General features: G+C 36.6%; 1 protein-coding gene across 1 annotated transcript in view; it reads left to right on the forward strand.

Annotated features, from left to right (window-relative positions):
* The window catches only part of CCDC178 (coiled-coil domain containing 178), a 149,972-nt gene that overhangs the window by 121,592 nt on the left and 2,093 nt on the right, over positions 1–26,287 (forward strand). Inside the window, 1 exon segment of the mRNA XM_066184002.1 lies at positions 13,089–13,280. Within this exon segment, the coding sequence (XP_066040099.1) occupies positions 13,089–13,280 (192 nt within the window).

The raw sequence follows: 26,287 nt of genomic DNA on the forward strand, positions 1-26,287 counted from the left end.
TGGATCTATCTGGGCTAGAGCCCGGCCTCCTAGGACTTTCAGTTTCTCTGCTGCGGTATAAAAATTACAAATCCTAGGGGCCATTGCAGATGCTAAGCAAATTTGACTTAAATTGCTGTTAATTCTACTAACATTGTTGCTTTGGGGTTCTTTTCTCGTAAATTGAAAATATGGCTGCTGTCTTTGATGCCACTTGGTGGGTCTTTGCTCCTCAAAGCAGAGTAAAAAGTAGAAAATTGAGCTGTGCTTGTTTCAGGCTTCATCTGTCCTCTATAGCAAGGACACACCCATCTCTGATTTGTGTGTGCATGACCTGGCTATTTCCCCATGCAGCAGCTGGCCAAGACTCATATGCATATCACCTGAATGAAGGTTCTGAATTTCACTGTGCTGTAAATTCCCATGAAGAAGGGAAGGAAAAGGAGTTGTGTTTCTAAGGGTCCTTCAGATGAGGGGAACAGGGAATGCCACATAGCATAGATAGCCTGAAGTTGATAAATGAGCAGGTGAATCTTACTATTGCTACATCCAAGAAACAGGAATGCAAACAACTAATACTTTTTTTTTAATCTTAAGAAATGAGTGAAGTAACTGGGAACTTCTTAACTTCTTAAGACTTATTTAGCTTTTGCGTTGAATTTTTTCAGTGACAAGTAGAATATGGTCCTGTGATTGATGTTTTTATCAGGGACTCTACCAGAGACCTTATCTTACGGCAAGATCAAGTTCTGCTTTATCATTATGAAATATAATAAATAATTTACAATCTAATTGATGGCTGACAAACTCTGCATGTTGCTGAGAAGGAAAAGTGAGGGAAATATGGTACACACATGGAAACAACAGCATTCAGCTTGAGTAAAAGTTAAGAAGTAAAAGCATGGAGAACAGTTAAAGAACCTTTTGAGCAATGAGAAGACTAAATAAAGAGAAAACTAAATAAAGTGAAATGCACAAATAAGTCTCTCCTTGGCTAAAAATAGAGCCCTGTTCAAACCTACACTGTCACATCTAACTCAGCGCTAGTTGAACAGTATATCATTATTAGCCATCTTGTCTGGTCCATGTCCATTTGAATGGAGCAGGATAATGAGAAGCAAAATCACCTTCCCCCCTCTTTCCCAAGCCCTCCTCCTCTTCATCAGTAGCACAGACAGGAAATGGGGGATGCGTTCAGTTCATCACAGCTCAGGGAGATGAATCCTTTCCTTGCTCCAGTGTGGAACCCTTCACACAGGAGACAATTTCCCATGAACTTCTCCAGCATGAGTCCATCCCAAGAGCAACAGTTTTCCATGAACTGCTCCAACATGGGTCACTTTTTCCATGCAGTGCAGTTATTCAGGCACAGACTGCTCCAGCATGAGTCCCCCACAGGATCACAAGTCCTGTCAGGAAACCTGCTCCAGCGTGGGCTTCTCTCTCCACAGGTCTGCAGATCCATGCCAGGAGCCTGCTCCAGCACAGGCCTCCTGCAGGTTCACAACTTCCTCTCAGGCACCCACCTGCTCTGGTGTGGGCTCCTTCAGGGGCTGCAGGGGCACAGCTGCATCACCCTGGGCTGCACCATGGGCCACAGGGGAATCTCAGCTCTGGTGACTGGAGCACCTCCTGTCCCTCCTTCTGCACTGACCCTGGTGTATGCAGGGTTGTTCCTCTCACACACACTCACTCCTCTTTTCTCCGGCAGTTCTGCTGAGCATGGAGAAACTTCTCATAGAAGCCACCCCCACCAAAACTTGCGACCAAAACTTGGCCGTGCAAACCCAACACAACAAGCAGGCACTAGAAGAGACACAGAATATGCTTTGAAATTCAAACTGCAAATGCTAAGTAAACTATTTCTTTACTTGACTGTGCTCTCTAAATTTGAAGGCTGGAAGGTATTGTACAGAAGAGCAGGTAGAACAACGGCTAGTGAAGAACAAACGTTTTGTTTCTTTGCTCAAACTCTTCAAAAACTTAACACAAATAATGTAGGGGGCTTTTTTTCCAATAGGACTTTTTCCATGTTTAGTTTGGGTTTTTTAGGAAATATAAAGGTGGAAAAATTGTAGATTGAAATATACCTGCAAGGTAAAGAATTCTAATTCCTGCCTTCTCAGATACATGCTTTCTTATTTCTTGTTCTTCTGGTTCTTGTTCTTAATTTTCTTCATCTTTCTTCTTTTCAGAACTTTAAGAAGGATGTTCAATGGAACAATGTTTTTGGAATATTATTCAAACTTCTCCTTTACATTAGATCCTAACCTACATCACACCTCTGGTGTTTCTTATAATGTAATCCTTTGGTATGAATGACTTAGAGTAGCTAGTGAGGGATTTAATTACTGACAGTGTATGACTTCATTTAGCTTTTTCCTTCTGCTCACATTGTGCTTCCTGCAGAAATGTGGCTGAATGCCTAAGCCCTTCTGAGGACAAAGGGTTCTGGCAAATATTTTATTCCAATTATCTTGATGGCTAGTTAATATAATACATATTATGGCAGGCTGAAGCTAAATATCTAACTAATTGCAAACTATATTCTATGAACACCATTTTAATTTCTGCCTTCCCTTTAATATTTATTTTTACAATACAATACCCATCCTGTCTGAAAACAGGCAGATAATGGGGGTGGGAAAATACAGGACTGCCTGTCTGAGTGCCATGTTCTCAGATCAGGGAATTAAGTAACCCTTTAGAGGTCTCTGTGAGAATACAACCAAGAATCACACACAAAAAAATGACTGTACCAAGAAGCTGATGTGTAGATATGGTGGGTATTGGAATCTGACTCTTTGTAAACCTCAGATGATTCTTATGTTTAGTAGGCAATAAAGACTTTTTTCACCTTATGTTTACCTGAGGTGAGCAAGAAGGAAAACAACTGTTTAGCCTAAAGATGTAAATTAGAGCTAGACTCAAAGTCAGGAAGGGGGGGACTAGGATGAGGAAGTTTCCTACAATTTATGAAATCTGATCTTGGGTTCTAAATAAGGGGGGGGAAAGGGTGTTTGGTTGACAAAGGATGTCAAATTCAAGGTAGTTGATCACTTAAAGACTTCAGTTAATGACTCAAGATATCCCTTTTCCATTACAGCATAGGTCCTAACCCGACCCACTGTAAGACCTTGTAGCCACACACATTTTCCCCTACTTGTTGCAGTTGGACCCTCTTCAGCCTTCACAATCCCTTCCTAATCCCTTCCTGCCCATTAATTCTTATTATTTATGAATTCAATGCTTATTGTTCATGAAGAGCATGGCTCTTCCAAGACAATTCAAAAAGGAATCACAGTATACTCTTGCCTGTGAAGACTATACCTAGTCTCCAAATTAGAAGAGAATTAGGGATCCAGCTTGACCTGCTCCTTAGCACTCCATGTTGCATATTTATGGTACCACATGGTGCTGTTTTGACTTGTGCTAGTCAACACTTTCTGAGAGAAAGCCTAACACAGTGTGAGGAAGAACATGCATCAGGCTCTGCTTCAAGCAGAGAATGTGAACAGGACAGCACCAGCTTTAGTTCCCTCAACACGATGCAGTAGTCCACCATTGTCCCAAGAGGCCTTGCCATGTCCTAGGATATGCAATGCCTAGTCTATATTTCATCTTCATAGGATGAAGGAGAAGTTTACATTACTTCTGTCATTCAGATGTTAACCCCACTGTATTTTAGACGCACCTAAAATACTGTGTGTGTCTTAGGGCAGTGAAATCATCACACAAGGCTGAGAAGTGGCAGTGGACTACACAGTGTGGGCAAAACCTGCCTGCACCTCTCAACCTTACTGCCACAGAGTGGTTCCTGCTTCTGTTTATTTAATGATACCAAAGTAGCCCCAGGGGCTGATAAACAATGTGCATCTCTAAGATGCAGTCAGCCATCAGCACAAAGGTAACATCTGGCAAGAAGTTATGCACATCTTAATTGGCCAGCTGTTCTCCTGATTGATTCATTGCCTTCCAGGAAGCACACTTACCTCTCCCTGCTCAAGTCGGCCCTACAGGATCCCCAGTCCCTGGGCTGCTTTTGCTGGCTGGGTAGTGTATTGTGCAAATGCACGTGGGAGATCCCTGTGCAACTGAAGGCTGTATCATCCTTGAATTGGCTAACCAGAAGTCAATTTTCTGTCATGGATAAAGGGATGCTGGTGGGGATTCAGCCAAGCATCCAGGGACATGTGCAGAGGCAGACTGGCCTGCTGTATGACTTGGGTTATTGCAATGCATGGTCATGCTGCACAAATCTAGGGGTAGGTTGGTGACTGACACCAATGTCAGGTGCCAAGGGCCCAGAAACACAAATGGAATGGCAGAACTCTGTGGTGACAACAGGCTCACTTCTGGCCAGGGAGCAAGATGGGCTTTATTTATGATCCTTGAATTTTCATGAAGTTATAAGAGATAACTAATAAACGTGTGCGTCACCAAGAAAAAGATAGAATGTGTTCTTTTGAATTTCACTGTACTGTTCTACAATGATCAGGAATGCAGTTTCTTCCAATTCACTTTATATGAATTGGAAGCAATAGCTGAGTATAAATGTTTATCATCATAATATTTGACATGCCTTAGTCAAGACCGGCAGGGTGCTCTCTCTCTATTCTGCTTGATCTACAAATGAAGGACATTTTGATAATTAATCTTAGTGTGCTTCAAAGGTAGCAAAGAAGTCCAAAATTCACCCTTCACAAAGACAGAGCCGATTTAGACCTCACCATGAAATTGTCTGGGGAAGTAGTGTAATATATTCCTATTAAAGTTTGTTTATTAGTTTTAGTTTTGAAATTATAAGCTCATGGAAAAAAAATTGTCAACAACATTATATGCCAAAAGAGCCCTAGTTTACTTTTTGAAAAATGTGCAAACAATTATACTCCAAAAATCCTTTAGGAGGGGACAGAGGATGAGATATGGTATTTTATTGTGAAATTTCTGCAGAGGAAGCAGCAGAATCTGTAAAAGGAATGACTAGGGATTATGGCTGCTTTAACAGAAAAAATAAATGGCAAGGTCAGAAATTTCTTTGGAACAATCTTCTTTACTTGCAGTGTTTTGACACTTCAGCTTCTGCTCTCTGAAATGTTTCTCTAATGGCTTTGTGCAAATACCAAACAAAAGTTGGAAAAAGCCGTAGGCTTCTGCAGATCAGAGTTTAGGAGGCAAGAAAAAATTTAAAGAATTCTTTAAAATAAAACCTTTGGTTTGGAGTAAGTGTAATTATCTGCACCTTTTTGAGATGTTTCCATTCATTGCTTCAGGCTTCTGAGGATGAAATAATAGTATTTGATTCTAAGTGTTACTAATTGATATAAAGAGATGATAAGTACAGATATATTTTCCTTCTCCAGCAGTAGACACTGGCAAGTAGAGAAATCTTTGAGGAAAGAATAACATCACACATATTCTATATCTACTCAGTATCAAATTCTAGACCACATTTTTAGAAATCTTATATAGAAAGCACACTTTCAGTCTTCATACTGGTACTTCAGTAGCAGCCACAATGAAAAGAAAGAAACCCTGACCTTACTCTATTGTCTAGTTTCCTCTTTTTTTCTTTTTTTTTTTTTCCCAACAGCAGTCAAAGGTCTCAACACCACTCTCATTTTATTCTTATTCAAAATAACCCAAAATGTTTTTTCTGCATTCCCCAATATTTTTAGTAGAAGACCGTACTCTGATTTTCAGACTTTTCTTGGTTTTTCAGTGGATCTTGAAATACAATTTTCCTTTTTTAAAATGTAATACTGCTAATCTGCTTACTAAAGCATTAACAGCTGGAAAAAGGTCAAAAAACAAGTGCATCTTTTCATGTATACTTGCACATCAGCTGAGATTTGTTTTTTTCATGAGGCTTTCACTCATTTTTAAAGTATATCCGGCCTATTGACAAAAGAGCTTTATTTAAATGAACTATGTAATCTTTACCAGCAGTCTGTGGAGCAGATTTGACAATAAAGAAATATCTCATTACCTAGGAGCTTTGTATATTGCACAGGTGTAACTTGGTAGTGGAATAGTATAAAAAAACAAATATTATCTGGATTTTGCTAATAAAGCTGCCATTCTTACAGTGCCAAAACCTGTAGAGTTGTTGTAATTGCCGTTGTTTGAGTTGTAACAATGAATGGAACTGATAAGGCTTATGTCATTTACATAGAATTTAGCAATCAGAGTGCACTGTTGAATTAATATGATACACACATTGGATCCTCTGATATCAGATTAGCATCATAGGAAATAGAGAAGGTGTAAATTTGGAAGTGTCTTATTAGTCTCTGTTCAATGTGTAACACTAATTTGCTTAGATCTGAAAATCATAGTAGGCTACTACTGATAGCAATGAGTAGTAGCTAGTGCTTGTTCTGTTAGTTGCATTTTGGTCTGCTACATTTTGCAATGAACTGATGTCTCAAGAGGCATTACTGCAGTATTACAGAATGATGTTACATAGAATCCAGAAGGTCAGTTATATCAGTGTCAATCAGGAGTGGAATTAAAAGGGTTATAGTCCCTGCATGTAAAAGAGAGTTGTGTTTTAACAATACAATTCAACAAAACAATCCTAATTTCCTGTACTGTCAATACCACAAAATAACTCTAGGTTTATCTGCTTAACATAGCAATCAGTGGCCTAAAAATCTATCCCTGGAAACATTAATGTCAGCTACACACGTTTCTCATGGCACACTATGACTCCAAATCTCACTGCTACTGTCTGTTGAACCTGCCATTCCCAATTATCTCTAAAAATTAAAGATTTAAATCAGATTCCCAAAACCAACAAGAACAACAAAAAGGATAAAATTCCCATTTATCTCTGGAAAGCTGAGTTTAAATTCTTTAGTTGACATGACAGGAGTACAGCGTGGCAGAGATTTGAACATAATACTTTTCTGCAGGGCCATATCCAAGAGCCTTGATATTAAAGTGTACTTTGTCTTCTATTCTATGTTTTCTTCAAAGAGTAAACCTGGTTTCATGCTCAGTATAAGACTGCACACGTCCATTAGCTTCCCAACTGTTTTTGAGAACTGATGATGTACTTTTATGATTGTACTTACCATAACTGCCTCTAGTTTGCTCATGTTCACCTCAGCTAAATCCAGACTATTTATCTCCAACCCTATCTACTAAGATTTCTGCCCAACGTCATCTCACATCCTGTATAATATTACTTTGGGAATTATTTCTCTTTCAGAAAAGACGGGATTTTTTCTTTTTTTTTTTTTTTTCAGAATAATCCTATGAGTTTAAATATTGTATCCTGGATATATCCTACTAGATAAATTTTTTCTCTGTGATAATGATCTTTGCTTTCTGCTTTGAGATTTTTTAGCTTCTGGATTGCTGTGTTTATTGCTGACATCTCAACTGGTTATTCTTAATGTTAAATGGCTTAGGTTCATAATTTTTGTCAAAATATTGTATTGATAGTGGGCTGTGTCTAGTGAGACTTCTTGGAAGTGTTCTGCCCATCTGTTTCTTTCATCTGCCTCAGGTACGTGTATTTTTCCATTCTTGCTGATACTTAGTCCATTTCTTCATTTCAATATCCACAAATGTTTTTAATCACTTGGTAAGAAGCTCTACATACCTAATGTAACTGCATCATTTCCAGCCACTGGTTCTTTTAAATGTTCGATTTGCATTTGCTTGGACTTTTTTTGTCTGGAATCACCCTTTTTTCATCACAGTTATGTCTCAAAGTCCCTGTAATCAGAGAAATTTCCATTCCTTGAGTCATGTAGCTGAGTTTGGTTCCTATTTTTCAGTCTGTTTATGAAAGAAAATTCAGGAAAGGAAAAGGAATTTTCAGTTAGTACTTAAAAAAAAACGACACAAAAGCAATTTTTCTTCTCATAAAATAATATTGCATTGAGAAAGGATATTCTATCTTATGGTCTAGGTTTGGATCTCCTTGTTTGATATTGCATTCTAGCATAGCTATGGAAAATCTGGATTAAACTATGATGGTTAGAATTACACCAGTTTTGATTAACAGTTGGATTTTTTAATGACAAATTGGCATCCTTAGCACAAACCTCACTGTTTGATCCAAAGAAACCATCCAATTTTTGCAAAAACTTGTTTTTGCAGGTTTTCTGAGCACCAATAGATGGTTATTTGTGCCGGTACACAGATAGGCATACTGTTGTCAGTAATGAATTTCATCCAAGACCAAAATAACAATCTAATTATAGACAACAATCAAGTTTCAGTGCTGTATTCCTGATCTAATGTGTGACATACCACTTTCTGAAGATGTGGTAGATTTACACAACAATAAGCATTCTTACTTGATTAGCAATATTGGTACATAATCTGAACAACTGTAGGGCACCTGAGAAGGAGAGGAATGCTCACAGAGGACAACATGCTTTTAAAAACTGATAAAAAAGGAAACATTTTCTTGTGGCTATATGCGGACAATAGTTTTCCAAAGACTTCCATTTTTTTCCAGAACGTATTTATGAAAAAGTCATATCACACAAAATGTGAGTCCCCTTTGCAAACTGCATCTAGTGAAGGAGATACCAATATAATTTGGTAACAGAAGCATAATAATGTATTTTGCCTAGAATTCCAAAAAAAAAAAAGCAAACTGCTTGGGCTAGCCAAACAAATTCAGCCTGAGGCAAACACCTGCCACGTACATTTTTAGATCAAATGTGTAAAGTTTGGCAAAATTTAAGGAGAATTTTCTTTTGAGATAAAGTTTTTCTTTTTGAGAAAGAAAATATCTATATTATTATCTATAAATATCTATATTGTTAGCTACTATATTCTGTATGACCAAAAATCTGGCCCCTTTAATGGATCAGACACCTTATATGTAAGTATGTATTCTAAATGCAGAATACATTTATATTATGAATGATTTTGTAAAATAAAATAACATTTTATTCCTAGAGAGTCTTCTCATTCTCAGGGGTAAAAGAGAAACACTTGTATTCAGATCAACTGAATTTCACTATTTAAAAACAGCTAAGAGGAGAAATAGGTTTGTAATCACAATCCAATGTGATGCTAGCATGCCATCACTGTCCAGAACTGGTAATTGAAGCAGTCCAGATAGTATGTTATTTACTGAGAAAAAGCATCATGACTGAGTTCCAGGTGCTGTTCACTTTGTGTTCTTAAAGTTCTTAATGTTCAGATGTGCCATTTGGTGCTTAAACAAGTAAAAACCCCTAGCTTTGGGTTCACTGTCAAATATCTCTGCTACCAGTGGTGTTCTAGCGCTGTGCAGCTAGACAGTAGTAAAAGGCAAACAGATGAAAATTTTGGGTTCCTGTGAACGCCAAGCAACAAAATTAAAAAATGTTTTGGTCTAAATAAGATGCAGTTACTTCTTTCTGTTCGGGATTTTCTTTCAGTTTAATTGTTGCTTGCAGTACAGAGAATCCAAATACAGTGGTGACATTAATAAGTAAGGACCTAGAAACAATGCCACTGGAATAATGAATTGGGCTTGAATAGGCCTGAGCTTCAAATAGTATAATATGCTTTTTAATCCAGTTTGGTTCCTTAAATAAGAAATTACAGGTTAAAATATTAGCTTGATTTCATTCATATTACTGCAAGTCAGGTATGGATTAAATGAAGTATCTAGATTTATCATAATAAAAAAGTTAAAGGTGAGAACAGATTAGGGTACCCTGAATCATAAGGTAAGTAGTAAGACAGTAATGTCAGGTAGTTCACACGTCCTTCTTCCAAATTAATGCTGATATTATTGATGATATCAGTGCCAGGTGTAAAGAAGGACTCAAGTAATTATGGAGTCATATGGTGCCCTCTGCTGTGAGTCACTGAGGGGAGCCACAACACCAGTGGAATGATAGTGAAGCCCCAAAGCAGAAGAATGGCCGGAGTAACTCCATGAGATCATTTATCCTCCCCAGCAGCTCCCAACGATGACACTGCAGCAAAGCCATTGGCTCACTGTTTCCTTATTTTCAGGATGAAGACTAGGAGAAGACTGCTTGCTGCAAAAAATGTCATCCTGTCCATCTGTATCAGCTGCAGCCATGACAAATTCAAGAATGACAGAAGCAGGAATGCTGGGGTTTCCTTTCCTTTTGAATCCCCAAAATCTTGCTTGTCTTTCTATTTCCTTTTTTCTCAGTCATGCTCTCACAGCAAAAACAGACATCAAAACCAAAGTGAATTTCATATAAATATTTGGCAACTCTACATATTCCTACATCTTGGCCACTGGAGATGGATGTTGTTACCCTCTCTGCCAGCATTTGTCTCAATGTGTTCAGGGTACTAAGAAGCACACCATTGAAAAACAAAGGCACAAACATCAATGCCATGTAGTTGACTCATGCATGCCATGCCTTTTTAAGTCTCTATATCTGACAAAAATTAAAAATGATCAGGAAAAGCTATTAACTATATGACTGTTATATGACCAAGAAGAGTTCTGCCAGAACAATATTGGTGCCTGTAGGCGTAGGGAGATCATGATAAAGCCTATGAAACTTGCTTTTGGATTAGAAGTGCTCTTTACCTAAGTTACTTAAGATTTTTATTTTTTGAGTCACTCCCTCAACTAGAGCTCTGCTGTTGACTCAGGAATTCACTTGGCCCCTCCTAGGTTAGTGAGTTCATCAGTTTATTCTAAGATTGCAGGCAACATCATGTGATCAAGTTGTTACTGTCTCACAAACCTGTATTTCTGACCACATATATAACTGTTATTTATGTTGTAATTAATATTGCAAAATACAAATATTTGGGTTTGGCTCCATTATGTTAGGCACAATAAAAAGTTTTCAAAAAGTGAGATGCATTTCAAAATACAACAGATAATAACATCATCTATTATGGACTTGTAATTTTGGAATGAGAAACACTAGCAAACACACTACTGGACAACAGCCACTATATATTGTCAGTTTCTCAGTAAGTATAGTAATTTTCACATAGCTAAACCTCAAATCTTTTCAAGACAAGAAATTGGATAGCCACCAAACTCAATAACCACCCATCCCTTTCACTGTTTACTGTCAAAACCTTTCATGTGCTCCCCCAACCACCATTTTCCTTAGCATATAGCAATGCAACAAATCTTGCAATTATTTTACCTTTTTATGAAATCAGGATTTTGATAATCCGAAGGTTGTTTTCTACTTAATTTGTTTTTCCAGGCCTGAAGAAGGTTGTTTTATTAATATGTCCTAAGTTCTTATGTTTTGCCCCCCTCTCACCTGCATTCTTTTTCAGACTTCAGAGTGGTATCAGAAAAAGTGGGATTTGAAAATTGTCAAACAGCAGACAGGCACGAAGAGACAGATTTCAGGGAAAAAAAAAATTAATAGACACGAAGAAGCTCCAGTACTTAGAAAAAGTTCTTCAAACTGGAATATGTACTATTTGAGTCCAGATTTTGGCTGTGATTCAGGTTGTTGTTTTATTTATTTTTCCATTGAGTTTTTTCTACCTTCCCTCATGTTATTTTTAATATACACAGGCAGAACACAAAATATTACGTACAAGGATCTTCTTTAATATTTTACACCTTCATTTAGAAAGATGCAGCATACTCAGAGCTTCCATGGAATCTAATGGGACTTGTGGAAACCTGGTATCTCCAAAAATCAGACCATTAATTTTAAAAATGTGCATTAATTACTCTCTAGGTTGTAATAGCTCACTTGATACTACTGTAATCTACATTCTTTTGAAAAAGTGTATTTTTCACCTGGTATGCTGTGCTTGCTCCTAAAGAGCAGTTATATCTTATAATTTAAAAGCTTCTTTATAACTGATCCAATTATTGACCTGAGGCATTGACCTTAATGAAATATAATATTTCCAAAGGAATGGTACAATCCATTGTGCTAATCTGGTTGACAGGCATACACTTGAAGGCTTCATGATAACAATAGCTATGGAATTTATCGAAATAATTAACTTGATGAAACACAAACCCGTGTATTTCCACTAAGCAATGAATTATGTGGTTTAAATGTCCATTTTCTGAATTACAATTAGTCTGAAGTATGCAGCAGCATTTGCAGAATTTGCCAAAACCCACAGCTGTTTTCAAAACCATTCTCTGTTGGTAGATTTTCAGATCTCTTTAAAACATTTTTGTTCTAGACTGAGACCTGGCACACAATGTTTATGTGTTCCAAATTCTTGCAGATAAAGGAAAAACTGATTCTAATCTTAATTGTCGATTGTTCACTACTGTTAACCAAAAGTGAAAGCCTTCAGGTAAATACTCCCACTTGGAATCAGTTCACTTAGGATCTATAGTCACATCTTAGGATGTGACTCCTAGGATGAGTGTTATCTTTTCTATAAGTCAATATAAAATCCTTTTTTGAAGTAGTGTCACTCTCAGCCACCGCATTTGGTGCAATTTAGTGCTGTTAGATGCTTTCATGTCATGTGGTTATAGCTGGGTAGATTAATAGGAACTTCTATATGGAAATTTCTTTCCTGTTATTGTTCTCCCTGAGCAGTTGATGGCTAAGTTAATTCTCTTTAGTTTTGTCATGCACTAAAGCACACATTGCCAAGCTATGATAAGCTTTACACAGGGAAAAAAAAAAATGCCCTTGTGTCCATCAAAGTCTTAAACTTGTATTTTAAACTTTGGCCTGACCTGATGTGCCATTCAAAAAGCTTCAAAAGATTATTTTTTTTTAAGAAAGGTTCAATATGTCCCGAGGCTATCGGTTTTGAGTTAAACTGGGTGAAGTAGAAATATTTTACTCATCAGCTTTGCAGTCACAGAGTTTGCCTCAGCTAGAACAAAACTGCTGAGGCATTTAGAGAAAATTAACCCCCCATCCTGGCAGCCAGATGTGACTGGTTTCTGATGAATGCACATGAGTGGGCTGAAAAACCAAGAGACTGTGAAATTCCTGTCAGGTCCGTACAGCGCAGAATGGGCTATTGACTGCTTTCTATATTTCCCTCCATCATTCTTCTTGAACGCTGCCATTAATTTCCTCTCCCGCTCTGACTTGGGAATTAAATTTTTTTTTCCTGTTGGGGTTTGGTTTTTTTTTTGTTCCTCCTTCCTCCCCCCACCTCCCTTCTCCCCCATCCCCCCCACCCTGACCCAGGCTGTTGGTGTGTCCGTGGCCGTGGGTGCTGGTACTGCTGGTGTGGCTGTCCCAGTTGCAGGGGCGATGGAGCAGGAGGGCCATGCTGGCCGGGTGGTGGAGCCTCTCCAGCGAGGCCTCTCCAGCCAGGCTGGGCTGGCGAGGATCCAGGCAGCCTCTCAGGAGAACGCTCAGAAAATATTAGCTGTGCAGGTAGGTGATTGCAGGGAAGTCAGAAAGATCATTCTGATCTAGATTGAAAAGCAAATGATGGGTAGTGTGATGAAGCATTAAAACCATATCCCATCAGAGTTTTATAAATTTTTAACCTCTTTAATAAACTGGAATTGCATGAAGGATGAATTCAGTAAGTTAGCACATATACCATGCATAGATTGAAAAAAAGAGGGGGAGATTAGATTTATTTCTCACAAACCTTTGAGAAGATTATTATAAATACATTGAATATAAATATTTGAAACCCAGAGCGGCACTGCTACTGCTGCTCTGTTGTTTTAGAAGATGTTATTGTGTCCTGTTCTGTGCAAATATTATTTCCGTGGTAAACACTATTGTCATTTTCACTATATTCGTATTTAATATCTTTAGAAGAGGACTATTTTTAAGAAACATTGCATTTTCTTATCTCAGTTGTACAATAATTTTCCCTTATTTGTAAAAAAGCAACATTGTGGAGATATAGGATTTAAAAATGGTTTCCAACGATATATGGTTTTTCATTTTAAGTCTTGTTTCCCAGATAAATATATTTATTGGGGAAAATAACCACTATACAGTATAGTTTGAATGTTCATGTTATTCTTGTTTTGTGCTATGGTATCTTATTTATATTTCTGCAAAGTCACTCCCTTCTATCTCTTCCCATAGTTAATGGCCATAACCAGACGGCATTTGTGAAGGGTTTTTAAAAGACCTCAGTGAAATATTTCCTCAGACTTATTCTTTGCAAAAGAAGTTACACTGCTGGTGCAGCTTTAGTGCAGCACATTCTTGGGATCTCTGTTGTCTAATTTTTATCAGTAAAGCTTTGTTGCGTTCGTGAGAACAATTTTACTGCATTTTAATATAATGTAATTACACTTCACACTTATTATCCAATGAATTAAAGTAAAATCTAACTTGAATAAGATCTAGAATTCCATTAAGTTGCATCAGCATAATTATCTCTTTTCAGTGTCTCACTGAGAGGATTTTTATTTTAAAAATCAAAATTTCCTTATTTGTTCTATAGAATAATATATGTTGTGCTATGTATGCTCTCCTTATGTAAGAGATTTAGAAAATCCCAGTCACATCAAAACCAGAAATTCAATAGAAATAACTAAAATGAAAATATAATCACATTTTATACTTTAGTAATGGATTTTATGGAATGGGTTTTTATGGAATTCTATGAAATTTTGGGGTTGTTGTATATGCCAGATATTTCATTGACCTCTGTGCCAGTGAAAAAAAAAAATTAATTCAAATTCCTCATTTAGCATTTGAAAAACTGGAAAGGCTTCCTTTTTATTTTTGCCCACACTGGTGATCTGTGGGCATCCCAAAGTTCATGAATAACAATAGGCGTGAAGCCACAGGTGGCAGATGATTTCCTCACTCACAGATCTTAGCATTAATCTAATGTTCTGCAATATTTTAATAGTTGCACTGCAAACCTCATCTGCATTGGAAGTCCTCTGCCAACAACCAGTCCTGGCAACAATAGATGAGTGTGGCAGAAAATCTTCATTACCTTAGCACATATTTTTCCATGCATGCTGTCCCTGCTGAAAAACCATGTCAGTAAATTTTATCACCCTGAATAACTCAACTGGCTGCAACCAGGACTAAACTAAGTTTTTAGGTGTAAGACCCAGCACCATTTGGGGGTGTTCAGATCTGAGTAGATCAGAGGTACCAGTGACAATGTCTTGTTCAAAGTGTGGAAAGTGTTCTGTTCCCACTCTGCTTTCATTATCCATTACATAGTTTTCTGATATTCTGATCCTTTTCTGGTATTTTGATATCCATGATATGTTTTTATATGGTTTGATTGATAATAAATTAAAATTAAAAAATGAACAAGAAAAAAAATAAAAATAAAATGAAAGTAGTTCAGCTAAGAGCAATTACTAGGGTGTGTAGAAGAGAGGACTTCCCTTCAGCAATGTGCTGGTTTTATTTTTTGGAGGTCTTGGAAGTTAATTATATAATGATTGCTGTCTTTGTAAATCTGTGTCATTGGCAGATCAATCTATTCTTCTGCCAATTAAGTTCTCTCATTGATGACATTAACATAGTGGCACTCATGTCCAAAATAAAATCTAACAGTTGTTCCACTCCCTTTCTTTTCTCTCAGCCAGAAATATCCCGAGTTTTTTGTTCCTAGTGACCCTCTGACATTAAAGTATGAGGATGAGAACACGCTGCACTGAGAAGCATGTGGCAAAACAGCGATTCCTGTTCATCAGAGCTTCTGTCCCAGCATTTCCTTGACCAGAGTAATCAGGCGCTGGTGAATGACAGGGGAAGAGTGCATTAGGAGAGGCAGTAGATACAGTACATTGGCTGCCTAAGTGTTTTCTAATATTTTACAGAAGCCGTGACCTGGGTGAGATCCAAAAAGAGACTTAAAAGCAGATAATGGAGGAGGTTTTGGCCTTTACACCAGGCCCTTTTTAACTACCAACACCTTCCAGTCGTATCCAGCAGCAGAGTTTTGGGAGAATTGTGATGTGAAAATAAAGAGCTGCCTCAGAACAGAAGACAGATTTGACCAGAGGTTTCATCATTACTTGTCAACACAAATACTGTTTAGTGACATGAAAAGATTTTTTAAAAAGAAAAATTAATTTATTTCAATCAGACTTTTAAGTACATATTTCCTGGGGTTTATAGTGATCTTTTTAGACATTTTGCTTTTTCAGTATTTCACATCTGCATTGGAAACAGGAATAATTAAATTATTACCTACTGTCTGTATGTTTTCTGAATGCACTTCTGGCAGAAAATGAAATTTTTACATTAAGCATTTCAATTGTGATCTTAGAAAAAGGGATAAGATATTCTCCCATATTAATAGCAAAAAATAAATATGTTTGCAATCAAATCAATTGCTAGAATAGAGATCAATGACTGAAATTATTTATACTTCCAATTTTTGTTCTTTGTCTATTTCATTTTTCTTTAGAACAAAGTGCAGGGTTTTCTCTTGAGTGAGACTATTTCATCTTGTGATACTCTACCTTTTTCAAAACTTTGTTTTTTAATAAATTCTTTACTGCCTCTGATTGCAACCAGTAGCAGAATTTGAGAGATTACAATCTAGAGATAATTTTTGATTCGAGAGAATGCACTTAGAAGTGCCTTAGAAGCATGAGCATGAGCAGTGCTGTGCTCTTTTTATTCTGGGAAGTTTTCATACACACACAACAGATCTGCAAATAGACTTCGCTTTTATTGCAGTAGTCAAATAAAGTTCTATGTGCCCTAGTATGGATGTACTTTTCAGCTGTTTTACCATCACTTTCAGCACAGTCTGTGGTTTGGTGAAGGATATCAGCCTTCAAAAATCCTTCAACAATTACTAAATAATTTTTTTAGTCCAGCAGAAAATAATAGAAGTAATCTCTTTAATTTAAAATCTTTTTAATTTAAAAAAAAAAAACCTGAAAATATTCAAAACCTTTTGTACTTAGCGTACAGGCAAGGTATTTATTATGTTAATTACTCCTGCTTTTCCCATAATGTTTTGGAGTTTCAATAACTTGGCTCTTGAGTAAGTTCAATTAGCTATCTAATTGCAAAAATGATATATGATGGCACATGTAGCTTTAGTTGGGACTGTGCCTGTGCTTTAATCCTGACAGTCTTCAATTTAGACCATCCTTTTCGATGATTTATCTTGACTATAGTTATATCAGAATAATTTTGGGGGTCAGAGTGCTACAGGAAAAGATAACTTCATTGGTATTCTCATTGTAACTTTAAAGGATTTCACACATACCTTTTCTGATGGTGGCAAGACAAAGGTACCTTTTTATAAAATGCAAGATTATTGGTTTAATTTTTAATAGCTCAGCAGCTTTGACAACTATGCACACCAGCACAAAGAGATACAAAAATAGATCATCGGAATTTAGAGTTTAGAAATCCCTCAGTTGGTAGCAGCTTTATCCATTTTCATCAGGTGGACATAAGGCACCAAGGAATAAGGCACAAATCAATCCACTGTCTGTCACTCTGACTGAAGATTGCTATGGTTATTTATATATTTTCTGCAGTTTTACTCGAGTTGCTTGATTAGACTGAAATCTTCTAAAGTTTTGGGCAAAGCTATTGTAGTTCAAAACAACTCCACTGTACTGAACTACCTTGGTTTATGCCAGAAGTTTTGGTATTTTGTCTTCATTTGAGCCATTTTGCAGAGGCCACCAGAGAAAGGAGTGACTCTTCTTTATTAAGGCTTTGAATTTTTGGTGAATCTTCCACAGGCACCTCAGTGGATACCTAACGGAGGAAATCTTTTACTGACTGTGCAGGGCTGTGCTCTTCATGCAACCTATTCTACCTCCTAACAAGAAATTCAGTGCAGTTCCACCAAGGCCAGGAGAGACTGAAACCTTGCATGCTACAAGCAGCTGTAGCCTTTTGCTCTCTGAAAACCACACATTCTGAACTTGCTTCTCAGCTGTCAGGTGGTAGCCAGTTTAAGCACATCTTCTGTTCTCTAACTTATTAACACAGGTGTGTTATGGTGTCCCTCAGGGCTGATGCTCTTCAAAATCTGTATGCCTTCTCTTTTATTTTTCTCTGTTATGGGTTGAGTTATCACCATTTATGCTGATTGCACTCAGTTGTATCTTTTTTGCCTGCTGATTTCACTTTAGCAGTCTTGCTGTTTCTGTCTTGTCTTGGAGACATATGGGGTTGGATGACAGATAATGTTTCTTAAGGGGACATGGCTGCACACCTTTTAATTGGTTCTAAGCTTTTGTGTTTAGTCACATTTATTCATAATAACCATTTAAAATGTGGAAGTTACATTTTTCTGGGTTTAATATTCAATTATAAAATATGTATTTTGTACATTGTAGGGGAATTAGACAAGCTATTTTTGCTTCTGCTCTTGGGGGTAATTCTTGAGACTTGAAAAATGTGTTACTTAGTTAATCATGTTTTTAAGAAATCTGGAAAGCAGCATACAGTGTATAATTCCTAAAAATACATGATTTTCCTATCAAATGCTTATGAATTCTGCACAATTGCATACAGAATTCTTCAACATATGATCTCACATTTTGTTTAAATTCTTAAAGCAATTATTTTCTCTAGATTTTTCTATATTGAGTTGATGACCCTGACAAACATTCACCAACATCTTTGAATTTACATATTGTGTAGGTTTAGTGTCAAATACAACTGCCATGGCAAGGATGATAAAAGTTCATGACCATTTATTTTTTTGCTGCATGATGAAAGTGACCTTTCCAGTGAGAGAATGGAAAGTAGTCTCAAAATAGGCCAAACTCATAGAAGAAATTAGAACTTGCTTGATTTCTTTGCCTCATTTTCATGGTCTGTGATTTTGCTTATCACATGGCAAAACTCCAATATCTTTATTCTGACACAATTTCCTTCACCATTTTTTAAGTAAAATGTACATACAATTTGGCACAACTCAGCTCCATTTAGGTTTTTATGCCACTTATGCCTTAATGCACCAGGCTTCTTAAGCTTCTCATAAACCCTTTCTTTTTCACAGCTTTATACTCAAAGGCTTATATAACCGAAAACATTTCCTGGCATGCATAGAAGCACCAAATTATTTCAATTCTTCTATGGCTTCACTTTCAAGTTTTACTATAAGAAACCAATATGATATGAATCAAAGGGTTCAGAAATGTGGTTGCCACCTAAAACCTGTAGTGTGTAGTAGGAAGACAAACATTTCTCCTAGCTACTTGTTAATGATGGAGACTAGAAAATGGCCTCTGCAAAGAAAAAAAACCAGTTTCATGTTTTTCAGATTAACCCAAATGGTTTTGTTTTAGAGATGAATCATTTAGTTTATTTGCAGGTGTTCATTTTCAATATAGAACATTTGTGTACTAAAGTAGTTTTGTGCACTACAAGTTACAGCCTTGCAGAAAATGGAAGGATGACAGCTAATCTAAAAGGTTTATTTTAAAATTTCTTTTGAAAGAAGAATTCCTAACAGTTAGATTTTTTTCACTGTTCAGAACCACTTACTGGAATCAAGCTTTGTATATTACCAGAATAGGCCTAAATGCCCACTTTCTTACACTTGTTAACATGTACACACAGAAATGTCTTAATAATTTAAAATGTGCTGACTAATAGAAATGTATAGAAATTTTTTTCAATAGTGAAATATAAATTTACAGAATTAAGAGTTTATTAAATATAACTAGATATCTGATTTTAAAGGATGATGAAATTACTAGAAAAACCTCCTTTTTCATTTAGCAAAATTTATTCTTCCCCCAAAGAGATTTGTAATCCAGAAATTCTGTCTATGAATTCTTGTTCTTTCCACCTGTAGGCCTGATAACTCACATTTGTGGGTCAAACACTCAAAACTCCAGCCAAATCTGGGGAAATAGCAGGCACGTTAATAATAGCATCTCTGCTATTCTTACTGTCAGGAGGACTGCTCAAACCAATAGTTCTTAAAAGACAAAAAGAGAGGAACCACAGGACTTCCAGATTCTTTAAAAGTGGTCCTCTGAGTCATGCCACTGCTACAGCAGTCTTTAAGCCTCAGATTGTCCCCTTGACAGAGAGACTCAGATTTTAAAGCTCAATGAAATAAAAATGTGCTGAAAATACTTACAATGAATTAAGAAGTTTTCAAAAAAATGTTAAAGTTGTCTTGCTTGATGCCTTCTCCAGAATCTGAGGACAATTGGATTTCTATTTCTTGAAGTAGCATAAATTTTAGTTTTTTATATAAATAACTAAAACCAGTGTTGAAAAGTTTACATGAAATAGTCTGAATAAATTTTGCATAAATAATTGCAGTTCTAACATTTCTAATTTGAGTACTGAGATTTTGTAGTCTTCATCATTTTCTTGCAAGTTTTTTTTTTTAGACTCTCAAATCTCCAAGAATATAAACCATTACATTGAGTCTTACCCTGATCAGCAGAGTTGGTGAGAGTAGACTTAATCTGCCGCTTTAACTAATGGAGTAAATAACAACTGCTGTAGACTGCTGTCTGTGTCCCATTCATTAATTTGCTGCTCAACTTTTTGTCTGATCAAAGTCTCTCCAGCTCACAGCATCTGCTTTTCCCAACCTAGTGTCTGTGTTGCATCTCATCCCAGATTATTGTCAAATCTCTTTCCTGCACCTGCCTCATTTCCAGACTGCTGCCCCAGTCATTTCTGTTGTCCCTCCATGCTTCCTTTCTAGTCTCTGGCACTGTCTATTCCATTTTCCTCTGTTTCCTTGTTACTCTCTCAAGTCCCACCCCACATCTTTTTTTCCCAACCAGTCGTTGCCTTCTTTCACTTCTCAGCCTCTGAGACCTGCCAGTTGCAGACTTTTCACCCTGATCTGACAGACCACTGACAGCTTTCCTTCTCTGCAGCTCAATTCTATAACCTCATAAACCTTCTGTTAATCTAGCTGTTGCTCCATTTTGAGTCTTTTTCAGTCACATTCAAATCAAACCATTTCCTCCTCCTCCAGCACCTACAGGGCAAGATGAGAGCACAGGCAGCACACCTCTAGTCTAAAGCCCCTAGACCCAGCCCAAACCATAGCAGTCCTGAGACACTACTGCAGGAAAAGCATTACCTCTCACCAGGCTCAAGTTTGTAAAAATGTGGTTTTCAGAGCTAACTGTTCACATTTAGTTCACATTTAGTAATTATGGGCAAACTGTGTTTTCAGAGCTCACTGACTAAGTTTTTTTGTATGTTGTAACTAAAAAAAAAAAAAAAAAGAAAAAAGAGAAAAGGAAGCTGTGAGAATGGATATTATAACAGCAAATCTTGACAACTTTCACAACATGTAATTCTCTCAGCCCTACCTTCAGTTCTGGGGGAGTCCTTCCTATTAAAGGAAAATTCGTTGGAATGATTCAAAGATCAGTGTTTCAAAATCCAGAAATAAATATTTCAAGTTCTCCCTAGCAAACTGGATAGGTATCTTTGAACCTCTTTGCAGAGCTTAGCTGTCTTGGTTTGAGTAGGTGTGTTATGGCTGTCTGGGGCAGTACAGGAAAGCAGATACATGACCAAAATGTCTCAAAGATTTTTATTGCCGTTCTGTGAAAAGTTTAAGGCTAAATTATAGGTAACACTGAGGTTTATGATGATGATTCTGTAGCTCATCAATCTCTCTTTTGAGACCTTGGCCAAATACGATAACCTCTCAAGGATCAACAATTTGGTTCGCAAAATTCCCTTCTCAAGTAAAACCACAATGGTTTCACATGTACTTGCTCCTTCAAGACACCAGTGGTTGTTTCAATTGACAAGAAAATACAACAATGATCTGACAAGATGGTTATTCGGTTGTTAAGAAAATGAAGCAACACTTCATAGTTTTGCTTCTCCAGCAATTGACAGAAACTTCCAGTGTATAATTAAGAAAAGTTAAATAAATCCAATTTGTAGGGAGACGAGATTAAGAATAGGATTTATGAAGTTATTCTGTTGCCAAATGAGCAAATCCTTAGCTCTGGTTTTATAAGTAAAAACTACGGAATTTAATTTCTTTATCCAGTACAGTGAGTAAAGGCTCAGAGAAATGACATTTTAAATTAATGATTCAACCTTACAACATCACTTTGGCTTATTTGAAGTTTAGTAACCTCCTTCTACCCATTTTAAACATATATCAAAACACAGGTTTAATGATAAACTGTTTACATGTTGAAAGCTCCTTCTTGGCAGCTCTTCTGTTTTTGTCGTCACCTGAATTAATTATGGTAGCTCAGAACATTTCTAGCAAACATGATGATATATCATAGATTATAAACTCATCTACTGAACTCTTAACTATGGTTGAAAAGTAGATTATTTTGTTTAAAGACAGCAGTTTAAAAATTTAGACATTTAATTTAATTATCCTCTCCCAGAAGTATAAGAAGGAATCAGAATCCTAGAGTGAATACCATTATACTTGCATAAGAAAACTTACAGAAGCCTTTTTGCTTCAAACTCAATAATTTTGCTTATAATCACTAACTATGTTTTTGTTTTACAGAACCAGTATGATTTGGAAAAGGAATAAAATTGCTTTTAAAGTGCAAAAATAATTATGAACCACTTGAAATGTAATGTCTGTATTTTATTTCTCATCAGAATTCATTAGTGTGTAACATCAATAATTTAGCCCATCATTTGCCAACACTGACTTGGCTCAGTAGTTCAATCATGTAACCCTGTAAACTCACTTTCCATTAAAATGAATGTTGCTGACAAAGGATAACTAAAGAGATACTTCATTTATTAGCTAAAGAGATACTTCATTTATCAACATTTTTAAATTAGAAGTTTGGGACCACAGACACTTAGCTGGATAAATTATTCAAAGGGATCTTTGCATTAGGCCTAAAGATGTTTATAGAATCAAATACAATGTTATCCAGAATTATAACAGCCTTTCATTTGTGTAACATGTAATTCACAGTATAATATTCCAGAAACCAACAGAGCCACCTGCAGAGAATCAAATGACCTACCGTTACGAAATACTGCCTGTCATGTGCAAAATTATCAAATGTGTAATATCCCATCTTTTGATTGACTCAATCAAGCATTTCACGCCGAAAATTCCTTACAAGAAACTTCTTGCAACAGGCAATATAATCATCCCAAGTTGCATTTGAAGAATTAAATGCTTTACATTATTTTACTATGCACACTTTCTTTAAATACAGTAACTATCTTCTTCAAATGTATCCTTCAAAAATATTCAGGATTCAGATGTGATGCCTCAGCTTGTTGCTTCTCTGGCTTTTTCCTTGCTACTTATTCTTTCTTACCAGAATACTGGATTCATATTTTAAACTTTTTTGTTTGTTTGTTTGTTTTTTGTTACCATAATGCAACCTGGATGCAAACATTTGTCTCGTTCTTTCTTTTTTTAAATTAAATATGTACCTGTTGCAAGAGAGGACAAAGTTATGAATTAAATAAAACCCTCTCATGTTATGTCTTTTGCTTATGCCTGGGAAGATAGATCTGGGAACCAAATCCTTCCTAAGGATAAATCAGTAAACATCTGTCAGAGGAGCGACATAACATGACTGTCATCTGACTGCGTACTCTGGAGGGCTGCTGCTAGCGCTGCACAAGGAACCAATTAAGGACAGAAGCAGAAAGCAAATAAAAATGTTACCATATCAGTTGGGTCAAACCAACACTCTGCTGTACAATTCCCCTTACTCTTTTCTATCTACCGAAATAGAATATATATGGTTTGCTTATAATTATTCCCATCCTACTCTTTTCTCAAACTTTGTGCTGGAGAGACAAGAACCACTCCTCCTTGAAGTGATGATCCATGTAAATTTTGTTACAGTCTTTGTGCTCACAAGGTTTTATAAATATGTTTTTGTGATACTCCAGGCTGATGAGTGAGGGATCAAATTTAGATCCTGCTTTCAAGTGTTCTCTTAAGAAGTATTTTTTCCAAATTGAATGGTTTATTCTTCTGAGCCCAAGCACTGTGGGAACCGAGCATGTGTGTGGCATCAGAGCAGAAATGTGGTTTTGAAACAATTTAAAAGCAGCTGATCAGGGATCTGAGGAGATCTGCACAAAGAAACAGAAATTTTTCTGTTTTGTGAGGTGAGAGCGGGTTGGAAAGAACTACACCTTAGCGAACTACTCATTTGTCAAGGATGATTTTGAAGAAAATGAAAACAGAAGCATTTTTCTTCTAGTAGTGCTGTATTTCTCACTCCGTAATATTCAGTATTTGCCACATGGATATGCAGTCAGTATAGTATCATTATTTAGCATCATTTTTGCCACATCTACTGGCACTGGAGCAGTAACCTGAGAGCTGAAGACTCAGGAAAACAGTTTCTTTCTTACACTTAACTCCTCAAAAACTGTGATGGGTCACAGCAGTTTCAAGAGTCATGTTAACATGCCAGCTTGTCACAGCTGTCATGGATCCCTCTGAAGCAACCTTTGCAGTTTTCTGACCCTCCTGTATGGTGGAGGAACTGCCATCTTGGACTGTAATGTCCCTGGGGACATGATGGAGAGAAAACAGAACAAGCCACTCCCTGACTCTCCCCTTCCTGCAACACTCCTTAGCCTTGAGTAGTACAAGATGTCTTTATGGCTGCTCAGTCCTACAGAGAATTTAATACCTATTTTCAGAGATTTTGAATTAATTTTTTTCTAGGTTAATGCAAAGCTTCCCTTTCTTGGGTTTCCATGTATGCTACAAGGACAAGAGGAGAAATATACAACACTGTGGAAACTCAGAAAAATGACCTTGTGGTTACAGGGAGGTGTTCTGAAATTTTGGATTACTTACTGAGCATGGGGAATCCTGGAAAAAAAGGTCTCCAGTCTGAACTCGTCTGTCTGGTCTGGTATAGGAAAATGTTACGGAGAAATATTGCCTGTGTTTATTCTGCCCTTACACTCTTCTCTACATGGCCTCTCATCATGATTGTTGCTGGGTGGGTTAGATGGACAGCTGGATTGACTTCACATTGCAGTGTGCATGTGATGCTGTCATGACTGCTGGTTTCTTAGGCGATATATGCATTTTACAATTTTGTATTCACATTTAATTTCTATTTATGATTATTCCTGTGGGGGTTTTGCATACTTTTCTGATTATCTTGCTGATTTACTGTATCTTCCCATACTTCAGATATCCTTCATCTGCAGCAAAAGATGGGTTGGAGCAGTTAACCCTTTATCCCCTTGGGCAGCACATTAAATCACTTACTTCTGAGGAACTCTTTTCTAAGTAAATTTTAACTGTAGTATATGAAAGTACAAGTTTGCACCACTAAATGGGAATCATAACTACATCTGTAACACGCCTAGAAAGAAACTAATTCTCCAGGAGTTCATTTTACAATACTTCCAAGTTACAATACTCATCAAACATTAACATTTTACATATCTAAACTAAAATGTTTGAGGATAAGTCTTAGGGGAGTTTGAGATTCAGGTGCTCTTTGGGCAGGTGCTATTTGACTACGGGCATGATGTTTCAAGAAAGGAATTTACATGGCCAAAGTTCATTCCTTGTCCTCTTCTTTTTTTTCCCCTCCAGTAAATGAGTCCTTCTAGGTCTTCGAAAAGGAATATTGTTATAAAATTAGTTTCATATGGAAAAGGATGAAGTTATTCACCTATTTTAAAGTTTCCAATCTGGCTCAAATATCGTCATGTCATACCTTGTTATTCCTGCAACATATTAGGTAAAAAAGCTGACAAATGAAAATTCAGTAAGCTCTAGTAGGGATTGGGGGACTGATTTTCACAGTTTACTTGTTTTAAACCCATTAGTTTCATTACAATTACACCTAATTTAGGTCTGTGTGAAAATTAGGCATTAGGATTGCCTTTTATTTTTAGTCTTTATTTCTTATGATTTGAGAGCTAATAGCATATGATACTGTCAAACTAATGGAGCAAATTGAAGATAAGTAACCATATTTAATGTCATTGTATATTTAAAATAAATGTTTTTTGTTTCTAAATTTAAATTTTATTTTTCATTAAAACACTAATAAAGCATAAGACTGTCCTAAACTTAATTTACTCAGTACATTGTAAAATGTAGGTTTTCTCTTTTCTTTCTTACAAGTTTAACTTCTTTAGGGAAAGAACTGGAAATTTTTCTGTAACCCAAGGCTTCATAAACACTTGATCGAGATGGCAACCAGAATAAAATCAAGCACTTCCTCAATAACAGCTATGAGAATCAAATTACTCCCACTGAAGTCTACATCTTAATTTGAAAATTCATTTTTCATGACTGAAATCCATTTATTTGAATCATTCATGTAAATGAGATCAGAGGCAAAATGTACAGGTTGTTGTTGTGGGGTATTTTGGTCTTGTGATTTTTTCGTTTTTTATTTCAGGATTGACAGAACACTCCTGCAACTCTCAGTTTTCACTTAATGAGAATCCACATGTATGCTCAAACTTGGTCCTACACACACATATCAGTATCATTTTTCCAGTGAATCGGC

The sequence above is a fragment of the Chamaea fasciata genome, unplaced genomic scaffold (assembly GCF_029207755.1).
Source record: "Chamaea fasciata isolate MVZ Bird 193981 ecotype frontalis unplaced genomic scaffold, bChaFas1.0.hap1 SCAF_1, whole genome shotgun sequence".
In the NCBI taxonomy this organism is placed as follows: domain Eukaryota; kingdom Metazoa; phylum Chordata; class Aves; order Passeriformes; family Sylviidae; genus Chamaea; species Chamaea fasciata.